Below are 23,452 nucleotides of genomic sequence, written 5' to 3'. Positions count from 1 at the left end.
TGACGACTTTAAAAGAAGATCATTCAAGATAAGTTTAGACAAGCAGCAAGACCAGTTTACCTGCTGAAGGTGACTGACGTGCCGTGCATACAGCAGCTTCTTTGTTGGCGTGCTTGCGTTCCCTACAGCTCGCTTCTTCACCAGCTTTTCCTTGTTTGGGAGACATCAAGAATGCATCTTTTCACTGATGATCGAATAGTGGTGCTTTGTGGGAAGTGCAGTAGGGCAGGATGGCTGCATTTAGTTGGGCAAATGGAAATTTGTATCTAGGAGAATAATGCTCCTTTCTGATGGATGCTAAACCTTTAAACGCACTCCTTGGATCGCATTGATTGCAAGATTTTTAAAGTGGGAAAAAAAAAACTAATTGTTTCCTAAATGAGCAAGAAATGTAGACCAGTACCAGAGAGTACAGCCTTGCAGGGGTCGTAGGATTGGAGGTGTAAAGTGGATGGAAAGCATAAAATAAAACAGGAACTTCGGTCAGTTGCAACATCTAAGCTTGGTCTTCCAAGTTCCTAGTTGTTTTGATGAACATTCCCTTTCTTATAATGACCCCGGCATTTTGGAATGAACTGCACAACATGTGCAACTGTTGTTGTTAAGCAGTTTATTTATTACAGTTGTTATTTTATTTGTGTTTTTCTTACACATGGTTATTGGTGCTTTTAGTTTGTGTGTATGCTGCAAGGTGTGATAATGTTGCTTTGGTCTTCATTCAAAAGCTGAACAAAAACTCCTAGCTGGAAACCCATCTCCAAACATCATGCGAGCAACACCGTGGAAAGAATTATTAATTTTCCCTTGGCCGACACAGGCAGGACTGATTTAGTACAGCGAGGGCCGCAGAGGAAATAGGCAAGCTAACCCTTGTCATCTAGCCTGCCTTGAGGCAAGGAGCTAAGAATTTGACTGTGCAGTCTGCAGGAGATGGGGATACTTTACTTTACCACAAATCCCAGAGTCATCCTTCATCGAGAAGGGTTCTTGACAGAAAGAGCCAAACGGTGCCAGAAAGGAATAACGCATATGAAGTGGAGCTTGGCAAGCCAGCATATTAGTGAACCTCTGATAACTGGGAGGTCAAACATCTGTTATCCTGCTTTATACATTAAACTTCATGGGCAAACTTTTTTTCTAACCACCAAACCATGCCGCCTCCTAACTTCTCCTAAAATAGCTGCTCCACCCATAAATGTATTTTTTGCAGGTCATCACTGCCAGTATGGTGCACCCAGAGGAGTCTGAGGTTCGGTTTTGTGTAAGCAGAAGCCTGAATCATTTCAACCTTTTGCTTATTTTATAATCATTCTGGGTGTTTGTTTGCATTTGAAGTTTCACACCCAGAGTTTCATTCCATGGACACCTCCTCCCCTCAAATTTAGATCTGTGAATGTACTTGCAGTATTTATGTTGGCTTGAAGCCCAAGCAAAGCCTTTTTCTGCCAGTAATGACTTTCAAACATCCTCAGCAGGCATTGCCACCATGGTGCAATACTGGAGGCAAAAGCTGACAGAGATGAAAGTGCTCTGGCTGTCAGTACAGATCTGGTGTAGGAAGGATGATCACGGTGGAAACAGTGGGACAGGCAAGATGCCTGCATTACCACACATTCCCATTGCGAGAAAGAGATCAGCTTTCACCGCAGTTATTCTACTGCCAAATAAAAAGACGGCCGGCAGTGCGTTGGCCAAGGCACTTCATAAAAAGGGTTTTCCGTTACTCTTGACAAATTTAGTTTCTTACATTGATTGCTTTCATTTTGTTTTGTTTTTACTGTTTGTCGGGGCTCTAAGACTGGTGACTTAATGAATTGACCACAGGTGCTCTCGAATACCCTCTGGCCTCTTTAGAGGGGTTGTCACTCCAATCTTGGATCCTTCATGGGGAAACCAAATGTTCAGCAGGTGACTGGACTGGAGGGAGCATGCGGCTTTGTCGTAAAGTAAACTCATTCTTTCTTACCATCACTGATTCCATCAGTCTGTTAATTCTTGCTTTTTGATTTGTTATAACATTAGCTTTTTTATACTAATAAGTTCCGTGTCATTAATCTAGCCCTGGACCCAGTGTAAAAGCCATGTTAATACATAGAACTCTACCGTCTGAAGGAATTGCTTCTATATCTCACAAATCCTTGTGTAAGAATGTAGTATAGGGATGGAAATAAGACTCCTTTCATAGCTGTTTGAGCCATTCCTGGTTTTGCTATGTCTAGTAAGACACACCAGAGCTTGTTACTCTACCTATACACTGTAGCTAATCAGGCTTGTAGTAAAACCTGGAATGGGTGAAACTGCTCATCCCTAGCACTGTATTTAATAAATGTGTACAGCCTTCATGTGCAGGAGCTCATAAGCAAGATACTGTGACTTCAAATTTCCTTGAGTTAGAAACAGATGGGATTATTTGGTTCTCCGATTTTATCATATTTGCTTCCTCGGTTTTGCAGATCAGCAGTTTCGGGGCCATGTGGTGTTGCTCTGTTCTTACTACAAAATGCCTTGTCAAGGACAGCACAAGAAGCTCCTTTCATGAGATAAGAATCTCTCCTTTGCTTTTTTTGACCCACTCGAGACTGTCAGATGAGTTACACAGAGATGGGTAACCCCTGACCTCACCCTTTTGATGAATGATTGGATGGCAGTATTTCAGTAAATTGCAAGACTGTCCGTTTGCTAGGTTAAAAGAAGTCCTGCATTGCTCTGCGCTATGGTAACAGATGTTACTGATCAGTCAGATTAAAAAAATAAATAAAATGCATTTCTTAGACCAGTGGTTTTCAACCCTGGTCCTGGGGAACCCTTTTACTTCTGGTTTTCATTCCAACAGAGCTCTCAGTTACTTAACTAAACTCTTAAATTAACTAATCATTAGCTTAATTAGGGCATTTTTAATTGATTTCAGCTCTTAAACAGTTAGAGATTTCAACTTAATATATATATATTTTTTTATAAATATGAAATCTGCAACTTTTTAGGAGCTGAGAACAATTAAAAAGGCCTAATTAAGCTAATTATTAGTTCAATTAAAGGTTTAGTTAAGTAATTGAGAGCACAGTTGGAATGAAAACCAGAAGACGCAGGGGTCCCAGGACCGGGGTTGAAGATCATCCGTAGTAGTGCTGTTCTTGTGTGTTCACAATGAAACAAACATCTTAACGGATTTATTAAAAAAAAAAAAAAAAACCTTTGGAAACTGCATTAGAAGCAAGAGCATCTTGCTCAGGGGACTTTTGGAGTTTCTTTACACAGCAGGCCGAGGCTTCCTCTTAGTGATTTTTTTTCTCTTTAATTTTGGGAACATGAGGTCACTATCTATTCACTGTGTTTTCTACTTTTCAATGTATTATCCCTATACCTCTAACTCAATGGGGTAATAATTATTTTAAAAACTCTCATCAGCGTAACAACTTTGCACTTTGCACTATGCTGTCATTTTTATTTTAAGCTTCAAATACACTAAGCCTGTTCATAAAACTGCGAGGAGTTTTTACATCAATAGCAGATGCAAGGCTTCAGCTGTGTTGGCTCTTTCCTGTAGTAAAGAGCCAACAGGGACTAATTCAAGACAAATTGTGGTCCTTAATTATATAATAAATTAGACCATACAACACAGTAAAGTAATGAGGAATGCTTGCCTGTCAGTTACAGCTGCGGTTCTACTAGATCAGAATGTTCTGTAGAAGTCAGTAATGCTGTGTTTCTTTTTAGGAGCACACCAGCACAGTGATTCTCCCGTTTAAGTCACGCACCTTCCTCTCGGGGTCATGTTTTAAACCGATCTGTCTATGTTTGATACCAGTATATTCAGATCCATTTTTTTCATGGCTACAAGCTGCCAACAACATGATGTCTTCTCCACAGAAGCACACATAATTCCAGATATACGGTAGTACAGCACTGGGTTTAAGGTTCACATTCGAATAGGACAACCTTGAGCCTGCATTTGTGTTGTAACGGTCACGCACAGTTTAACATGGGAAGCTTCACAGGGAATCTCCTGTGTGAATTGGCAGATGGAAATGAGCCGTAACTTTGGCTCTAGAGACTGAATACTGTTCTTCTATGAATATTGGTCTGATGACAAGGTTGTGATAACAGCACATGTAAAGACACTGTCTAGTAAAATGCAAAGCTTTAGTGACCTGAGCAAGTTAAGGATGACTGACTGTGTACCATATAGACTTATAGGGGTTACTCTTTCTCTCTCTAGGTGCAGCGAATAATTGGATTGACTGATTATCTCATAACAATGCCTGAAACAAAAAAGGACTTGTTGGCACAATTATGAGCATTATTCTTTAGGAGCAAATGAGCTGTGAACCACATTAACATGTTAGCATACGTGAACAAAAATATAACATTCTTAACTAGTATTTTCTTGCAGATCAAAAACGTTACACACTTTAAGCCATCTTGCGACAAATGCTATACATCACCTACAGTATAGCAAAAATAAATGGATGTGTCCATCTACAGTATAGGTTTTATAAGCTCTTTTCAGTAGGTTTTCAGCTGCATCAAGGTCATTAATAGTGGGAGTGCGTTAACAGTGTCATTACTTGCTTGTTATTTGCAAACAACAGCAGAAAGACGCTGTTCTGAATAGAGTGTTTGTTTTCGCTTGATCAGTTTCCTAGGACGGGTTAAAGTCCACACCTGATGCCGTGTTAGTTACTATGTGAGTGGCTTGCGTGAGGCAGGAAGCAACATTAACCCTTTACGGAGCTGGAGCCCAAGGTTAAATGCAGTCCCGCGAGTCGGAGGTGCATTTATAAAGCTAGTTTTAAAAAATTCTGCTCTTTTAAGCTACTTTAAAACCTTCTTTTAAAGGAGCCCTTTTCAGTGATACGATCGAGTCAATGCTTGTTTGTGTAGCACTTTGGGTAGGCTAGCCAGGAGAGACGATCAGATTACAGAAATGAAATCTCGCTTGATGTCGTGCCAGAAGTTATTCTTGCAACTCAGGGTGTAAATTGTCAGAAGTATCTGAGCCGTTTTCCTGCATCATTGTGTCGCTGTTTTTGTCGAGAAGCTGCGTGTTTGACAAGACGTTAAGCATTCTTTGCGCTACTATAACCAAGCCAAGATTTAAACCTCCTCGCACCACGGTAAATGGAGTGCACAGGGAATGTAAACCTCCTCGCACCACGGTAAATGGAGTGCACAGGGAATGTAAACTGTAATATTTAGTGGTCGATTGTCCTTTCAGTCATAACTTAGCCTGTCATGTACTTCCGTTTGTCATCTAGATCTCACATGTCCAATTTTAAAAGAAGAAATATTATATATATATATATATATATATATATATATATATATATATATATATATATATATATGAAAGTAAGGCATTCGTTTCTACCCATGCCCGAGTAGTGAGGAATACAGTAAATAGACATAAGGTTATTTAAATGGCTTCTCTCAGCTGTCCTCTAGTGCTCTGGATTCCTCCACCCATGTGTGTAATGGTGTGGACTTCAGACAAGGAGCTGTACCACAGTTTGGAATAACAGCTTCTCCGTGCGGCTGATTTTGTAATTTGTATGCTAACTGTAGAAGCTACCCTTTAATCTGATCCAGATGTTAGGCACTCCGTTTGAATCGCAGGCCTTGTTTCTCAGAGTGGAGCCTGCATTACACCAGATTTCCTGCCTATTAATGCCATTGATGTCAATTCTCTGTAGGGTTGACGTAATATTCATAACTATTGCAGATAGGATGCTGCTGCTCCAAGCCTGTGAGAGCACAGGGTATTGTTGTTCTTGAGCCGATCGTCATGATAGTGTGTGTCTCAAACACGTCGCCTGCCAGCTTTAGAGTTGAACTCCTTTAGAAATGACTTGCGCGCAAATAAAATCCTTGCCTTTTTTATTCCTTTTGACGTTTCTTGTAGCATTTTTTTTAAATTAGTTTTAAGAAAAGAAATGGTTGTGCACACTGCTCTTCTGTATTTTCTATATTTTGAATAAAGTTTGTTCCTTTGCTCTAGGGCCCTGTATTGCAATATATATATATATATATATATATATATATATATATATATATATATATATATATATATATATATATATATATTCCCTCACAGTATAGGTGCACGAGAACAGTGGCAGGGTAAACGAGAGGCACCCACAACCCTGTTTCTGCATTATTACACATTTCAACAAAATATTTGGAAACGTTAAACATTTCAGCAGGACTACAAAAATCTAGCTAGCGTTGACAGGACACCATTAATTGCAGAGTGGCGATTCACAATAACCTTTCATGTTGTAGAGCAGCAGGGAGGGTTTACAAAAGCTAAGCTCCCTTAACACCACAGTGATTCATTGCCATTTCTTGTTGTTGTTTAACATCATAATGAGCGTTGATGTGAGAGGGTACCATTTAAAATAATATGACATGTAGTCCAGTGTACAGATTAGCCTTGGATCATCTTGGGAACTTGTACAGTAATTGTAAGGGTTAAGGCACCATTAACTTGTTTTAATATCTTCCAGTGATGTGAATGAGCAATTAAGTTGGTCTCTGCCTCAGTCTTTTGGTAAGTGCTGTCTACACACTGAGGTGTTGGGTGAAGAAAAGACTCATTGGTGTTTTAAATGCCGTTTTGGTGACTGGTCAGGGTCGGGAGACTTTGTGAACTGCTAGAACAGTGTTTTCTTTGTTCTGTCACAGCATGGAAGGCGCTGAAAAGACTTCTTGTTGCAGTCGTCAAAACTGCAGCACAGAAGTGACAGAGCCTTGCGATATGCAAATAGACACCCCATCATAATTTGTCACAACGGATGACAAGATGTGGTTCTTTTACTTTTGTCCATCAGAAGCTATAGTCCACATTAACCGTACCCACAGACTGACTGTGGTAGTATGTGTTGCTCAGCTTTAGAAGTCTGTGGCAATAACATATTTAATACTACGTAAAACACTCAGAATCCTTTTGTGCAGCCAAGTAAGGTGCTGGTGAATAAACGGGCAGATTAATGTGCCTGGCTGCTCAATCTGAAATACATTAAATCAATTAGTGTTCTCTTCTGTCTCTTGTGATCTTTTCCTTTCCCATAAAGAATAAGCTGCATGCCCAGTTTTAACCCACGTTTATCTCAGTATTAGACAGAACACTTCACTGCGTGCATTTTACTTTAAAGCTGTAGGTTCGTTATTTTAAGTTGTTGACAGTCCAGTTTGTGTAGGATCGGCATTGGTTCACCCTGGAAGCCTGCTTGTCCTTAACTAAAGTATCCTGTTGATAAGCTCCCTCTTTCCTGTGTTCTGTTGCGCCTCTTTTCTCACTTAAAATCTCTAGTGATCAGACTAGCTCTAGTTCTGTTTCTCAGATATCGTATTTCAAAAGCAAGCACTTTCTGAGCTTAGTGCTTCACTCATTTCATTCATGGGAGTTAAAATCCCTATCGTATAACATAGAGGAGAGAAAGGAAATGTGTTTCTTATCACTCTGAATGTATACCTGCTCTTTACTTTAGTGAAAGTGACAGCGCAGCTGGTTCGCTAGAGTAGACGAAAGGATCGGGTTTTTCGGGTGTATTGATTGGAAATTATTTTAGCTTACAGTAAATTGTGTTGGTTTAATTAATTACATTTTAAAGTAGCGTGAGAGTTGAACAGTTTTTCTTTATTTGCGCTACAGGACTGTAGATGTACTGTACATTAGATCAGTTAGAACAAGGGGGATACTGGGATTAGTAAAAATGATCACTTGAATGTTAAAATTCAAAGCTGGGTAAAGAAATAATGAGAAGTACAAGAATATTTTCACTTGGTTCTGAATTCCTAACACAGTGGGGACTCTAAAGGTGTCCCAGTGTATGTTTGTAAGTGTTCAGGCTACCTCAAGCTGAGGTTGTTGTTTCTTGCTCACTCTTTGTTCTTTGTCATACAAAGCGTGCAGGAGTAATAATACTCTCAACTTGCTTAGAGGCAGCCACGAACATTTAACAAACCATTTATTCTAAATAAAAAAACAGATATTAACAAACTTCATCTGGTTATAAGTGCTGTGGTTTAAACATTTGGAATGCTTTGTCATTGACATTCCGAGTGCGAGATCTACACTCTCTTAAGTGTAAATGAAATTCTAAGTGCAGTTGCTGCTATCAGGTTACAATGGGGAAGTGACTTGTAATGGGTGTTCCAACTGTACACTTTGCATAGATTTGCTGCCTACTGAGTCTGACTGATCAGTGTAATCAACCAAAGATGAAGGACTCCAGCACAGCTCTTGTTTTATATATAATAGGCTATTGTACAATAAGTAGTCTTCCCAAACAACTGTCCCAAACTCTGCTTGATCGATTATTTCCAGTTTCCTGCACATGACTTTTCTATTAAATAGTCTGATATGCACGGTGGCTTATTAAGGGCAGAGAGGATTCAAATAAAGTACAATAAAAATGTGTTATGTCAAGATTACAAGACAAATGATCTTGGGATCTCTGTGGTTCAAAGTAAAAAATAAATAAATAAAAAAGTTTTGTATTTTTGGAATTCCAGAGACCTTGAGTCAACTGTTTATTGATTTTCTGTATGTTCTGCTGCAAAGTGACGCAACTCTGGCAGCTGTGCATTGGGTCACGCACAGTTAATGTTCAACTCTCAAAGTTCTTTCTGACCACCCTTACACGCTGCACTGTAAAACGCATGTTTGATAGCCAGTATTTAAATTTAGACTCCCAACTTGGAGAAGATTGGTACAGTTTCCACTGTTGTGGTAAATGTGCTGTAGCTGCTCTTTTACAGGGCAAATTCCAGGGTAGTATGGTATGCAAAAAAATCAAGTCTATATTTGGCTCTCCAGCAAGCCACAGCTTCAAATGAGGTATAACGGCTGGGTGGTTTCATTTGTTTTAGCTGACGCAGGCTTATTTTTTCAGTTCATGAAACTAATTTAGACACTATACACATAAGGCTTCATCGGACTATAACAGTCTGTCTTTGTAAGAGTAAAACTGATTAACATGCAAACATTTCAGTCACTGTCTTTTTAGTTTATATAAAGTAATTCCTTCCAGCGTTGCTTTGTTCTGTTCTTTCCTAAATATTTGTGTTGAAATTTTAGGGCTAAACTTGAAATTCTCCAGCATGTATAGTATACACGTACATAGTTGTCTCTTCAATTAACCTAAACAACTGTGTATATAATACTGCCATTGATTAAATGATTGAATTTGGATTAAAGAGGGTTCTAGCAGAAAAAAAGACTGAACAGATTGCCTTAGAACTCAAAATAAACAGTGACAAGAGAGAGTGTTCTTTTAACAGTAACAACTAACAGCTGTTGAACAACAAGTTTCGTGGTTTAGATCACTTCAATATACCACGTACTGTGTTGTGCATTCTTCTTATTTTCAAGCATTTTTGTTTTTGTTTTTTGCATGCACTTTGGATTTTGGTGCCGGGCTGGTCAGAATACAGTAACATTGCCAGAAGGGCATGGAAATAAAACTAAAACAGTAGATAAGGTTACCTTGGAAAACTATGAAAAACAATGGATAAGGCGCAATAGCCATCATAGAGAACAGCACGGTAATTAAGTTTAGGGGCCACACCCAGAAAGAGTTTAAATGCATAATATTACAAAAAAAAAAAAAAAAATCCCTGAAAGGGGACGCAGCAAAAAAGGTTTGGGAACCACTGCTTTATCTTAGAAGTTGGTTTCCTGATAATATAGGATGATGTGCCACGCTGAGTTAATGAGTGACTCGGAAAGTGGCTTATAAAATTGTATTCCAACTATGTAGCCAAAGGGATGGTGTAAAAAGTTCAGCTGTAAAGCAAAGGTCAAATTTAACAGGGGATGATTAGTCATATCTACCAGGAACATGCAATAATTGCTAAGCAGTTATTTGGTAACTAAAGTGTAAACTATAAAGGTACTTAACTGTATAAGCTTGTGACATTTTCACAGGTGTTCATTAACAAAAACCCTTTGAACTTTGGCATCAGTGGAGTACAGCTGTTTTACATGACTTAAGTCTTCCACTGCTATTATCAAAGGTGTGCGACATAAACCAGACTGACTTCAAGGATCATCAAATTGGAATTGTCGTATTATGTCCAGTAATATGATATATATATTTTTTTCATGCTACTGACATGATTCATGATTTGTGTTACAAAACAACTCAAATTTGTTTTCCAAAATGACTTGGAAGAGGGGTCTATCTCAGGTGATCTGTTTCTCTTCCAGGATTATGAAGAGCAACATTGCTCAAGGGTTATGAAAGCCCACCACTCAATAGAAGTGAGCCTGTGAGGAACACTGTGAGGAGTCACGGCAAAGCCATTCAGAATGAGCCCAGAGATTATATCCCGCTGCTGTCAGTCGAGCTGGTGTGAGTCGCGCTGATGCAATTTCAAGATCCATGCGTGCAATGTACTTGCAGCTTAACTAATTGAAAGCACACATCCCAGTTATATAAAGATTTGGCATAAATTCAACCTGTTGCTAAATTTTAAGAGGTTGTTAAACTAGACTGATTCATCTTTACCCTCCTAAGTAACCCATTTTAACTGTTGCTATAAATCTTATAAAGCAGTCAACAGAACATGACTCTGGGAACCTGCCTCGCATCAAAAAAAAAAAATTTAGGCTGCCAACATCTTATAATCAACAGTCAAGAGATAAGGTTACAGTAAGAATAGACTGTGTGACCTTGCTATTTCTGTACTCGTGAAAGTAGCAAAATTAGAGACGCAAAAAAAAAAGTTCACCAAGGTGAAAATATGAATACGTCCAAACACTTAAATATAGTACCACTTTTTTCACAGCATTTTTTTTTTTACTTGGTTTCTCAACAATTAACTTTCCCATACAAACTGCTCCTCACAGTTTATTTATTTTCTTTATTGCATTTACATAGCGCTTTGTACACAAAAGTATCACAAAGCACTGTACAGTACATAGCAGAAAAAAAGAACAAACCACAATACATTTGTATAGATTGTCACACATACAACTGCCACAGTCATACCATTTAAATAACTGCATAAACATAATGATACAAAAGCAGCAATTTGAAAGTTACATTAAAACCCATTAAGATAAGAAAGCCGTTTTATAAAAGTGCGTTTTTAGTCTTGACTTGAAAACTGTAACGGTCCCAGCTTCCCTGACAAACGAAGGCAGAGCATTCCATAATTTAGGAGCTCTACAAGAAAAAGCCCTCCTTTCTCCCGTGTTGGTTTTGTTTACCCTAGGAATAACCAGCAGCCCCACATCCTGTGCTCTCAGAGTGTGGGTTAGAAGATATGGGGTCAGTAACTCCTGCAAATGACTAGGTGCTAATCCATTCAGGGCCTTGTAAGTTAACAGCAAAATCTTTAAAATCAATTCTATACTGCACAGAGAGCCAGTGTAAAGAGGCCAAAACAGGGGTAATATGTTCACTTTTCCTGGTTTTAGTCAGAATTCTAGCTGCGGTATTCTGAACAAGCTGCAAGCGGGATACCACACATTTTGGGACACCAGAAAAAAGTGCATTACAATAATCAATTCTAGAAGAAAAAAAGGCATGCATTAGTCTCTCGGCATCAGATACGGAAACAATTGGTCTAAGTTTAGCTATATTTCTCAAATGGTAAAAAGATACTTTAGTAACTTCCCTAATATGAGTCTTAAATGATAGATCAGGATCAAACTCTTAATTTCTAGTTTAAGTTTTGATGAGAGACTGTAAGGGTCGAGCTCATGCAATCCCACATTTCCTTTTAGTTGGCTCTGTGAGCCCACTAGCATAACCTCTGTTTTATCTGAATTCAACATTAGAAAATTCTGTGACATCCAATGCTTGATGTCTGTAAGGCAAGTAGCTATAATATCACCCAGGCAGAAGAAATTCCTGGCTTTAGGGACAAATATAGCTGGGTATCGTCAGCATAGCAATGGAAGTTCACTCCGTGTCTGCGGATAATGTCACCTAGCAGCAGCATATATAATGCGAACAGCAAGGGACTTAGAGTGGAGCCCTGTGGAACACCACAGACAACTTCCGATAATACCGATTTTACCTCCCCAATAGAGACAAACTGAAACCTATCAGAAAGATACAAATTGAACCAGGATAGGACAAGGCCAGACAGTCCTACTGTGCTTTCAAGACAATTCAGTAGAATGGAATGGTCTGCAGTATCAAAGGCAGCACTTAGATCTAGAAGAATTAATAGTGATGGAAAGCTTATCAGCAGATCGTTCACATCTCTGACAAGGGCCGTCTCTGTGCAGCATGAAAACCAGACTGAAACTTCTCGAATATACCATTAAGAGTTTGAATTTTTTGTAATTGAATTGCAACCACTCTCTCTAAAACCTTATCTAAGAAAGTTGAAGTGGCCAAACCTTTATTCTGATTTAGAGTACAGTAGTTACACCCACTTTGAACACATCAAAGAATGGATCTACCTGGATGCAAAACGAAACGTTAACTGAACTCCCAATAAGGTTTTCCCAGCTTCCAAAACACTAAAACCATGCTGCACAAGAAACCCTATGAACCCTGATTGTTGGGAAACTAAAAACTATAAATCTGTCCCTTCAGCTCGGCATTGCTGGGGCTCGGGACTGCGAGTCCCCACTGCCAGCTTCGAGGAGGTCGTGAGGGAGGATGAGGCTGCATTCGCCTGGCTCCACACCCTGAGGAGAGTTGGGATCGTGCTTCTGAAAGGAGCACCGGTGGAGCAGGGGCAGGTGACCAGGCTCAGCAAGAGGATTGGCTACCATCGGCTGACTTTTTACGGGTGAGCCAGTCAACACTCTTTCAGCTAGAATACAGGGATACACCAAGAATTAGTTATTGTAGCTGTAGGCTAAACTTTTGCCTGATTTTATTTATTTATTTTACTGCTGTATACCAAGTCTTCGTTAATAATACCTTTAAAGTGTACATAAGGACCTTTTTATTTTATTGTGTTACATGATCCCATGTCTTGCTACAGCTGTTTACGTAAGGTGTGTGTATTGTTTTTTTTGGGTTTTTTTTTACATTTTGACCACTTTTGTAAACTTTTAAATTGCATTCCCTGCCTCAAGATGGCTTCACATGGACCTCTCAGAACAACATTTCCCATCATCCTCCTGTTCACATATGTAACTGAGATGTATTTACCAGTGAGCAGAAATGTAATTCTGAGAGCCATCTTGAGGCAGGGAATGCAATTTTAAAATTTTAAAAAAGTGGTCAAAATGTAAAAAAAATAAAAATAAAATAAAACAATACCCACACCTTACATAAACAGTTGTAGCAACACATGGGAACATGTAACACAATAAAATAAAAAGGTCCTTATGTACCCTTTAAGCTGTATTTGCATGAGTGACAGATGGGACGACGATCTGACAGCAAGCTATGACTCTCAGTATGGAAATACTCCTTGTTTAAGGTTGAATTTCGGACTTATTCGAATTATTTTTATATCTGCCCACTTACTGAATGAGAGCTAATTACTGTGGCTGAGGCATGTCTTGGCACGGCATTCACATAGTTCCGCTATTGAGAGTTAATTGTTTCAATCAGAGCCAGGAGATCTGCATGACCGACTGTCGTCCAAAAAGTGTTTATATGCAATCTGATTTTTATTTATGGTGAAAGGGCAACACCAAACAGCTGGGAATTAATTTCAGCAGGGCTTTTCCTGTGTGGCAGTAAGCAGAAACAGACGTGGTCAGAGTATATCCAGACATTGCTTCATGTCTAACAATGCAGAGCGGGGTGGGGGTAGCAGGTCAGCGAGAGACACTACTGTAGTTACTGCCAGTGTCCTCTGCTATCACTGCAGACAGGAGAGGACAGGTGCAGACAATCCCATAGTGCTTCTCAAAGTAAAAAACAGGTCTGACGGGACTATGGGGTGCATCAGGAATTCTGGTTCTTGGTTCAGTACACACTGGGACCCACAAACACCAGAACCAAGTAAGACGGAACAGAATGGAACAGGCGCGTGCAATTATGCTTCACGGTACTTTCAACTGTGCTGTACTTGCCTACTTAAGGGATTATATTCCTAACTATAAAATTGTAGAAAATGTAGAAATAATACCGGAAACTTCAAATTCAAATTCAACGAAAACATCTTCAAATAGGACATTTTATAGTTTGTCAAGTTAGTATTTTCTTTTAGTATTATTGCTTTCAGGATCGTTATTGTTTATTTATTTATTTATTTAATTATTTAATTAATTAATTCAGTAAGTAGGTGCTCTCACTCCATGATTGTCCGCTAGTGTAAAGACTAAGTAGTGGTTGTAGTAGTCGTGCAAATATTTAAAAAAAGTCAACTTTTTTTTATAAATGTTGAACAGTGTGATTCACTGGATATGGGCAACAACACAATGAGTAGCTCTTTCAGCGCTGCTATACAAGATCAGGCCGTTTTATGCCAGGGCCTCTTATAAAAGAGCAGTCTGTCTTCCTGACAGCCGCAATGTCTGAGAGGGAAATAGCAGCTGCTGGCCAGGCCTGCCCCTTCCGATGTTTTCCAATGAAGAATCTGAGCTGGGATAATAAAGTGAACATCAGCTGAAGAAATCCAGATGTGCAGGAAAAAGGTATTACACTGTCAGCTCCCCGGTGTAAACAAGCACTCACGTAGGTCCTGACAGAGATTAAATCATTAGAGTGGAGACTGAGCTGGGTAGATCCACTGACTCCTCCCAACTCTACTGGAAAAAAATAAAACGTCTGCAGAGTAGAATGAATCGAGTTACTGCAAGACGAGAAGTGCATTGAAAACCCAGCTCTCACCGTGATCACAAACTGCACCCTTCGGACCCTGATTTCATGCAAAGCACTCTGCATGCAAAGCACAATTGGGGGGAGAGGAGGGGTTCGTATCCTCGTGGTACAAAATGGATGTCAAATCATGAAAAATAGTTTTTGGTCCACGAACAGGAAATAACACAAGCAGAGTCCTCCTGTAGCTCTTCATAAATCTACTGTTAAACTTGAGAGGTTGGTACTGCTCTTGGGGGTGCAGTACAGTTTGTCTGAACTCAAGCACTGGTCCTGCACATTCTATTGTCTCCCTCCAGAGCACAGTTAGATCTACTGTGCTTTTTATTTTTTATTTATCTCTGCATACTGGATGTCTTGCACCATGTGGAGACGAAAAAACCCCACTACGCTTTAGATGAAGATATTTAAACAAGACATAATACAGAATCTTATTTACAGAGATGTCTTGTCAGGACAATATAACCCTAATAGCTTGAAGGATAGCTCCTCTTCAAAATTACATTACAGATTGTGTTGTTCATAAGCAGACAAAGATCTTGGTTGACCTCTTACTTGCTTGGGCATGGGTTACATCTTATCCCAATGGGAAGTGCCATCCACATCTGATAGGAGCAAAAGCACAACTTGTTATGACTGCAGACTTTCTTCTCTTAAAAAAAAAAAAATCACAGAAATGATTTAACAGCCTTTCCTTGCTGAAGTTTACCTGAAGGTTTGGGTAATTTGGTAGCACTTTAAACTACAGGGCATGATTATGCATTCAGGCTGTGTAGTTACTTTGTAATAACTGGGTAGTTACCAATGGTCTGTGCTCTCACATGGTAAGTACAGTGTAAATGGCATTGTGAACAACATTGTTACATGAAGTTGTTACATTACATGTAATTACACACTTATTCCATCAGTAGTTTCCATATAAAAGCAGAGACCAATGGTAGTTATCCAGTTATTGCCATCTTATTACATGGTTATGAATGCCCCGAATCTATGCTACCGTAGATGTTACATGCAGTCGTACACCTCATGTTTGTTCCGCCCGTTAAGAAATTAAGACCAGACTAGCTACGATACATTAGCCAGGAAAGAAGAAGTTTTAACAGCATTGGATAATAATCATTGTTTTCACTCACAATTCAATTGAACCGTGTGCATAGAAACAATGATCTCCCATTTATTTTTTATTTTGTTTGTCTTTAATAGTAGAAAAAAACCCACAAGAGATTTCAAATAAATAGAAAAGTACTTGGCTTGAGAGTGCATTCCTTTCAGATTAGTACATCAGTTTCATCTTAGTGCGCAATTAGGGTCCAGCTTTGGACCTGTATGTAATTAATTTTCACTTGTGAACCCAAATGGGAGATGTATTGGAAAAGTATGTCTTAAGGAAATGGTGTTTTTTTTATTATTTATTAGGTGCAAGAAGCTCACTTTGTTTATTTTAAGATTTTATTTAATTTTTTATGGAGTGTTAGTAAAAAAAAAAAAAAAAAAAAAAAAGTATGAAAAAGTTTCTAGAAGGAAGAGTGTTAAAACTAAACAGTCAACTTCAAATCCTCTTCAGAAACATTTATAGCTGAGATAACGATATCTATTACCAAACATACTAATAATAATAATAATAATAATAATAATAATAATAATAATAATAATAATACAAAACATAATTTAGTGCAGGTTACAATTTGTGAACACTTTCTTTGAAAGTGATTGGCTATATCTTGACACCAGTTTGTCCGATTTTCATGAAACTGCATGGGCATTTGTTATGGGATGCTAATTCCCATGCTATGGTTACATATTGTACTGACTGAGCCACTGAAGGCTAACACTGTGTGAGTATGAGCTCACATGTTGCTTTGAAGGAATACGTTAAAGCATAATGTGTCTGTGATCATATTTTCCAAAGTTGCCTTTAAGTATCCCAAAATTGAAAATCTCAGTCACAGAGCATTTGCAAATTCATTTAAAAATCATCACAGTAAGTCCCTGCTATTTTGTGATGTGTTCAGCACAGTCCTGTAACAACAGCCCTGGGAAAGCCCTTGGGAGCCTGGGGACCTAATGAGACGTTTCTGTTGAGATTGCTACTTTGACTTTGTTTGTTTCATACCTGTTTGAAAACCTCTGGAACAAATATTGAGCTCCCATGACATTCAGAAAGGAAGAAAGGGGTTATGTTCTTTTTAATCAAAATAAAATGTCAGTAGGCCAGTCACATGCAGTAAAACTCATGGCATGTTAGTAGTGTCTTCCGGCCAACAAAACAGGGAATTACTGAGATGCAGAAGCTTACATCTGTTTTCTTGATCTTCTCTCTTCTTTTTTCCAAAGGCACACCTGGCAAGTGCAGGACAAAGCAGATGCCAACAACGTGGCATACACCTCCGAGAAGTTGAGTCTTCACTCCGACTACCCTGCCCTGCACAATCCACCTGGGGTAAGACAGCCAGGCACCATGTTGGTGCTTTCCTAACCCTTAGTTCAGCATGAACTAAGTATATTTTTGTCCTGTAAAGTGCTTTGAGATACACCTGTATGAAGGGTGCTATATAAATAAACTTTGTTTGATTGATTGATTGATTGATTGATATAAACATGCTTTTCTCGCACAGCTTGCAAAGCAAGTGAGTAGTCTCGCTATCAAATACGCTGGATTCAGCCTTCTGAAGTTTAAGTTTCAAATATTGGGGCCCTAGTCTGAATACTGCTCTAGTTTTAAAATAATCTAAAAGCCAATAAGGTTTTAGATCAATAAACAGGCCGCGTTATATTAAAATGTTTCGTGTCATGCAGGTGTTTGTGGTGCTGCGTGTCGTCACTGTATTGTTCTTGCATTGTCTCTGTGCTGTGATTACTGTAGGACTCTTTATGTCTTTGAAGTTCACGCTGTTTCTTTGGCGCATGCAGGTCCAGTTCCTGCACTGCATCAAGCAGGCTGCCGAGGGGGGCGAGAGTGAGATTGTGGACGGCTTCCACACGGCCATCCAGCTGAGGAAGGAGAACCCTGAAGCCTTTCGACTCCTCACCTCCCTGAGAGTGGACTTCACTGACACCGGGGCAGACTACTGTGACTTCCAAGTGCAGTCCAAGAATACAATCATTGAGTATGCATTTCACTGTTTATTCACTGCTTTTGTTTTTGAATTGATATGTAGTTTTATTCATTTTGTCCTTATAGCTGTCTTCTAGCTAGCTTCCGTGGGGTCAGTTATATAGTAGAGATGACACCTAATTCACACTCCTTTCAAAGTAGTTTTTGGTGGTTCATCCAAAAATTGCATTTTTCCTTTTGAATTTTGGACAACGAGCACCATCTAGTGTTAAAGCAGCAACACTGCACCAGACAAAAACTTGAAAGAGTTGACCTAAGCATTTCTGCATACTGCACACTGTCCTGTATGTCTGCTGAATGACCCAAGATACTTAGTGGATTACTGTGCATTGTTTCTATGAGTGGGTAAATGATTAGGAATCATGTGTGATTGTATTAGTAGGATTCTGACTCTTGGTGATGAGATATGGTCTTGTTGTTTAGCATTACATGTGTCGCTGTGCTAACATCGAACTGAGTATAGAAGTGCTTCTCTGATTCCTCCTGTAGTGTAGACTGCGATGGCCAGGTGGTGAGGATTAACTACAACAATGCAACCCGGGACTCCACACTGGACTTGCCCCTCGAACAGGTCCAGCCCTTCTACTCCGCTCTCAGAGCCTATGTGGATCTCATGAGCAGGCCGGAGAACGTGGTCACTTACAGAATGGAGCCAGGTGGGTAGCTGCCCGTGGCATTTGTAATGTATTAGGTCAGGAGTGGCCAACCCTACCCTGGAGAGCCACAATCCTGCAGGTTTTCTGGGTGTCTGTAATTAATCAATAGCTAAAGGCCTGGGAAAAAGTTAGTGTTGACCAATTAAGAAAATAATTGGTGCAATTGAGTAATTGAGAACTCGGGTGGAACGAAAACCAGAAGACCCTGCGGCTCTCCAGGACCAGGGCTGGCCACTCCAGTATTAGGCAGCTTCGCTTTGACAGTCACGTTTGTAAATCCAACATGAGGAATGGAAGTGGTTCCAAAGTTAATGAAAGGCAGTTTTATAGAAAAGCTGAAAAGGTGATTAAATCAATTCCTTAAATGTTTTACACCTAAAGACAAACTAACAAAGCCATTTTTTAAGCATGCCTCGAAGCTAGCTAAAAAGATCCCTGTTAAAATGTACAGTATATTGTATTTCAACAGAATCAAAAGGTCGTAAGTGAAAACATTTTAACTTTACAGGAAATGGCTTTCTGGCTCTGTATTTCTGGTTATGCTTTGATCCTGTGGTTTCTGGTTTGCCTTCAGGACTTTAGAAAATGTCAGTCAATCATTGAATCTTGTATTTAACCTGGGAAAAACTCTCCTATACAGCAGCAAGCGGGCCAATAAGGGCCTCAATGCTCCCGTCCAGTCACACAATTATTAAAAGGGTTATCGTTAAACAGAAACAGAAAGTAACTAATGGTCTCTATCCAACATCATGTGAGTAAGCGTGATCAATTGAGATTAGAGAAACAGATTATATTTCTCACCTGATTGATCCCTGGTTTTGCCACTGGTCTGACCGCACTCCCCCTGTCTGCAGGTGACGTGGTGACGTTTGATAACTGGCGCCTGCTTCACGGACGCCGGAGTTACACCTCTGTCCCCGGCCATGCCCGGCACCTGGAGGGGGTGTACCTCGACTGGGACGAGGTGATGTCCAGACTGCGGGTCCTGAGGACAGCCTTAAACAGAGAGGCTTAAACCAGTCAGCACAGAGCAGGGCTTTAGGGTATTCCAAGGAAGATAACTGACCTCCCCACTGTATAACTGTTACTATGAGTTTTTAATAAGACACACCTGAGCTTGTTACCTGTACACCGTGGCTAATCAAGTTTGTAGTAAAACCTGGAGTGGGTGAAACTGCTATGCAATAAGAGTCTTATTTCCACCCGTGAAGTACAAAGTACTGTAGGTTTGCTAAGGTACGAATGTTTTATAGCATAGGGTTCCAGTGTACCACTTAAAGAGCAACTTGGGTTATGGCTATGGGTATGAAATATCAGTGTTATCTTAACTGGTGTATCGCATCTTTTTCTTGTTTCCATTCATTCAGTGTCATTATCTCTTTCAGTCATCACATCCTGGTGACCTTTTAAACCTTTTTATTCTCTTGCAATAAGAAGTAAATATGGATGTCAGGTGATGGCCAGGGCCGCTGGAACTAGGAGTGCTGGGGGTGCGGCAGCACCCCTGGCTTTGCATGGCTTCCATCATATACAGGGGCTCCAGTTTTGTTCAGTGGCTTTCAGCACCCCACTATAGAAATTGTTCCAGCGCCACTGGTGATGGTTGCCCCTCGATTCAGGTATTATCCGACATGGAGGTAGTTGAGGGGAGAGGTGTTAGTAAACAGACAGCATCCCTGTACCTGTCGTGATCCTGCCGGCTCCATTGAGCCACAGGGGGGGGGTAAACGTGCGAGTTTTAAAAAGCCACCAGGAAGTGATGACCTGAAACAGGAAATGACATAAAGTGCATCTTAACAATAACCAAAAAAATCACAAAACGTGCATCATAAATATAAATATAAATCTGCCTTTCTTTTTAAACACCTGAATAAGTGCTTGCCTGAAACGTCCTGAAAATTAAAAAATATTTTATCTTTTAAACTTTGTGTACATTAAAAAAAAAAAGTATTTAATTCACATATATATATATATATATATATATATATATATATATATATATATATATATATATATATATATATATGGACAATATTTTATTTCATGGATTAAATAACTGTTAAAACAGAAAAGTTTTGGTAACACTATACATTGATATTTTCGCACAATATATGTAAGTACGTAATTGTATCAGAAAAGGGTTAGGGTTGGAGATAGGGATAGGGTGAGGGTTATATCGTGCAAAAAATATATACACTAAGTACAGTGTAACTGTATAATAACATTGTAATTGTTTAAGTACACATGTATTTACTAAGTAACTACTATGTAAATACACAGTAATTAGACACTTAATGTAAAGTGTTACCAAATATTATTATTATTATTATTATTATTATTATTATTATTATTATTATTAATAATAATAATCAAAACATACTTTAATAGGGCTGCAGTGTGGAGTAGTGGTTAGGGCTCTGGACTCTTGACCAGGAGGGTCGTGGGTTCGATCCCAGGTGGGGGACACTGCTGCTGTACCCTTGAGCAAGGTACTTTACCTAGATTGCTTCAGTAAAAACCCAACTGTATAAATGGGTAATTCTATGTAAAATAATGTGATATCTTGTAACAATTGTAAGTTGCCCTGGATAAGGGCGTCTGCTAAGAAATAAATAAATAATAATAGGTCCCAATATCACAGAGCTGTTAATAAGTGAATCCACCAGAGGGCGGTATTGATAATTTGCTGAATGTCAGCTGGGGGACTGTTGCTGCCGTTATGCCAAACTGGTCCCCTTACCGAATCTGATCCTTAGGTGAGAGTCCGGAACGTTTTGATTAGATATTGCATGTACTGCACAGTTGGATTTATTGGCATTACATTACTATTATGGTGTATAATTGCATTTGTTTTTTTGCATAGTTTTAGAAATGGCTTACTCATTAAATTGTGAATGAAAGATGTGTACACATTAGAGTGTAGAAAAATAGGAAGATAGAATGCATGGCTTGAATGTTTTATACCTTTATTTTTTCGGAGGGATCTAACTTGCAATATTCTGATACGCATGCGACTTATTTAAAAGCAAAGTATTTAACAGATGCAAGCTATTTTCCCAGACAAATAAATATGATTTATAAAACGTCATACACAGTTTAGCAAGCACTTGTAGATGGGCTGCTGATCAGCGTGGTTTGAGCCATGTGCTAAACGTGCTCAGGTGTAGAGAAGCCACAGAACACCAGGCACATAGAGAAGCCTGCTTTTGTGATCCCGCAGTAAAATAAATAATCACAGGGAAACAGTTAATAAATAAATGAGGGGCAACAGACTTGAGTGCTCTTCAAGGCTGATACTGTTCTAGCTCCGGCAAAGTGGCGGTCATAGTTTCTGGAATCATTTTTTTTACCACTCATTGCGTGTTTCCTGCCTTGTGGCTGTGCAGCAGTGTGATTCTGTTCTTCAAAAACTATTACGATGACCCCTGCATTTTTGGTACTTATTCTGTAAATAGTGACTCTCTAAACATATACTGAAGTTGTTATTTCATGGTTTGGACTGCCTTAATTGTAACAGTCACACTTTTAAGGAGATGCTACCTGTATCTGAAAGCAGGGGTTTTGCAAAAAAAAAAGAAAAACCTCAGCTGTATTTGGTAGTTGCCTGATTTCTTAACATAGCTCTTGCATGACGTTTAGCGTTTGTACAGCTGTACAGCTGTGTAACACTTATTTACCTGTAAAGGGCCTTTTTGTTTGTGAACATCTGATCTTTTAAACCTTAAATAAGGTTGTTAATACCTTTACACAATAAGACTCTGGTTTGGGCTTCGCTAAGCTGACATCATGAAATGAAAGGGAAGGAAAGGAAATGAAAGGAATATTTACCTGAACGCTCTTCCTTTGATCTCCGGCTTCTTACATGAAAGAAAGCGATTGATACTGCTATTTGCCAACAGGACTCCAGCTGACAGATTTGTTACAATTCAGTCAGTCAGTCCCCCCCCCCTCCCCTCCCTTTATTCACAGCAAAGCAAGAATTTGCTCTCGGGGATCCATTGATGCATATAATCGTTTCTGACATCAAGTGATCAGCATTAGACAGCATACATTTTATTAAAGAATGACAAATGGTAAAACTTTTCTATTGCAAAGTATACAGGTGCTGCATAGACTTTGCAGAACCAGCTAACATGAATGGCACACAGAGTTATTAATCAACGTTGGTTATCTTGTAACGTGTGGAGGAAACAATGCAAATGTTCTCTTTTGTATCTGTGCACAGCCATGCAATTCAATGCATAGATTTGTTGTAATGTAAGCCAGGAAATACAGATGCATTTATATTTGCAAACTTTTGAATAAAACATCTTTTTTTTTTTTTTGTAGTCTGTATTAATTTGTTCTATATGTGCGCTTAATAAGGGTTCTCAAAGCAAAAAAAAAAACTTTTTCAAACTTTGAACTTTCAGACTTTGACCTGACAGCCTCTATGCTAACTGATCCCTTGCTAAGACACCCTCCTCCACATTTCAATTTCTCTCTGACTGTAAGGCTCAATTACAAGAGGATATCTGGGTGGAGCTGCAATACCTCAGGCATCTCTTCTGGTCCTGGGCTAGTGCAGCACAATGTTGATTATCCAAACTTCTGTTTTACAGACACCTCCGTAACCCAACCGGCCCCTCATGGACTTTCATCTTTTGTGCAATTCTTTTAAGCCCACTTGCCCTGCGTTCTCCAACCAGCTGTGTATCTCTGGAGGGTAAAAGTAAGATCAGAAGCACTTTTCTGCGTAGAAAGTAGTGACATGCAGGAATATATAACAATCAGTTCCTTCAAACAGGGCACGTGGTGAGCAAGAGAGATGAGAGCCATGATGGGCCAAGAGCAGCTTTTTTCTCATTCCAAGTATTGTTCTTTAGTATAGGGTTCTTCATTGGGAATGTCATATCAACAATTGTACTGTAGTAAATGGACCATATGAAAGTCAA

General features: G+C 39.2%; 1 protein-coding gene across 1 annotated transcript in view; it reads left to right on the top strand.

Annotated features, from left to right (window-relative positions):
- The window catches only part of LOC117432186 (gamma-butyrobetaine dioxygenase), a 28,839-nt gene extending 6,000 nt beyond the window's left edge, over window positions 1–22,839 (top strand). Inside the window, exons 4-8 of the mRNA XM_034053722.3 lie at window positions 12,558–12,756; window positions 17,082–17,187; window positions 17,658–17,854; window positions 18,352–18,518; window positions 19,373–22,839. Of these exons, the coding sequence (XP_033909613.3) occupies window positions 12,558–12,756; window positions 17,082–17,187; window positions 17,658–17,854; window positions 18,352–18,518; window positions 19,373–19,533 (830 nt within the window). The 3' untranslated portion in view covers window positions 19,534–22,839. The remainder of the gene's footprint in view (window positions 1–12,557; window positions 12,757–17,081; window positions 17,188–17,657; window positions 17,855–18,351; window positions 18,519–19,372) is intronic.
- Window positions 22,840–23,452: the final 613 nt, after the last annotated feature.

Source organism: Acipenser ruthenus, chromosome 27 (assembly GCF_902713425.1).
Source record: "Acipenser ruthenus chromosome 27, fAciRut3.2 maternal haplotype, whole genome shotgun sequence".
Lineage (NCBI taxonomy): Eukaryota > Metazoa > Chordata > Actinopteri > Acipenseriformes > Acipenseridae > Acipenser > Acipenser ruthenus.
This window is presented reverse-complemented; position numbering and strand designations above follow the sequence as displayed.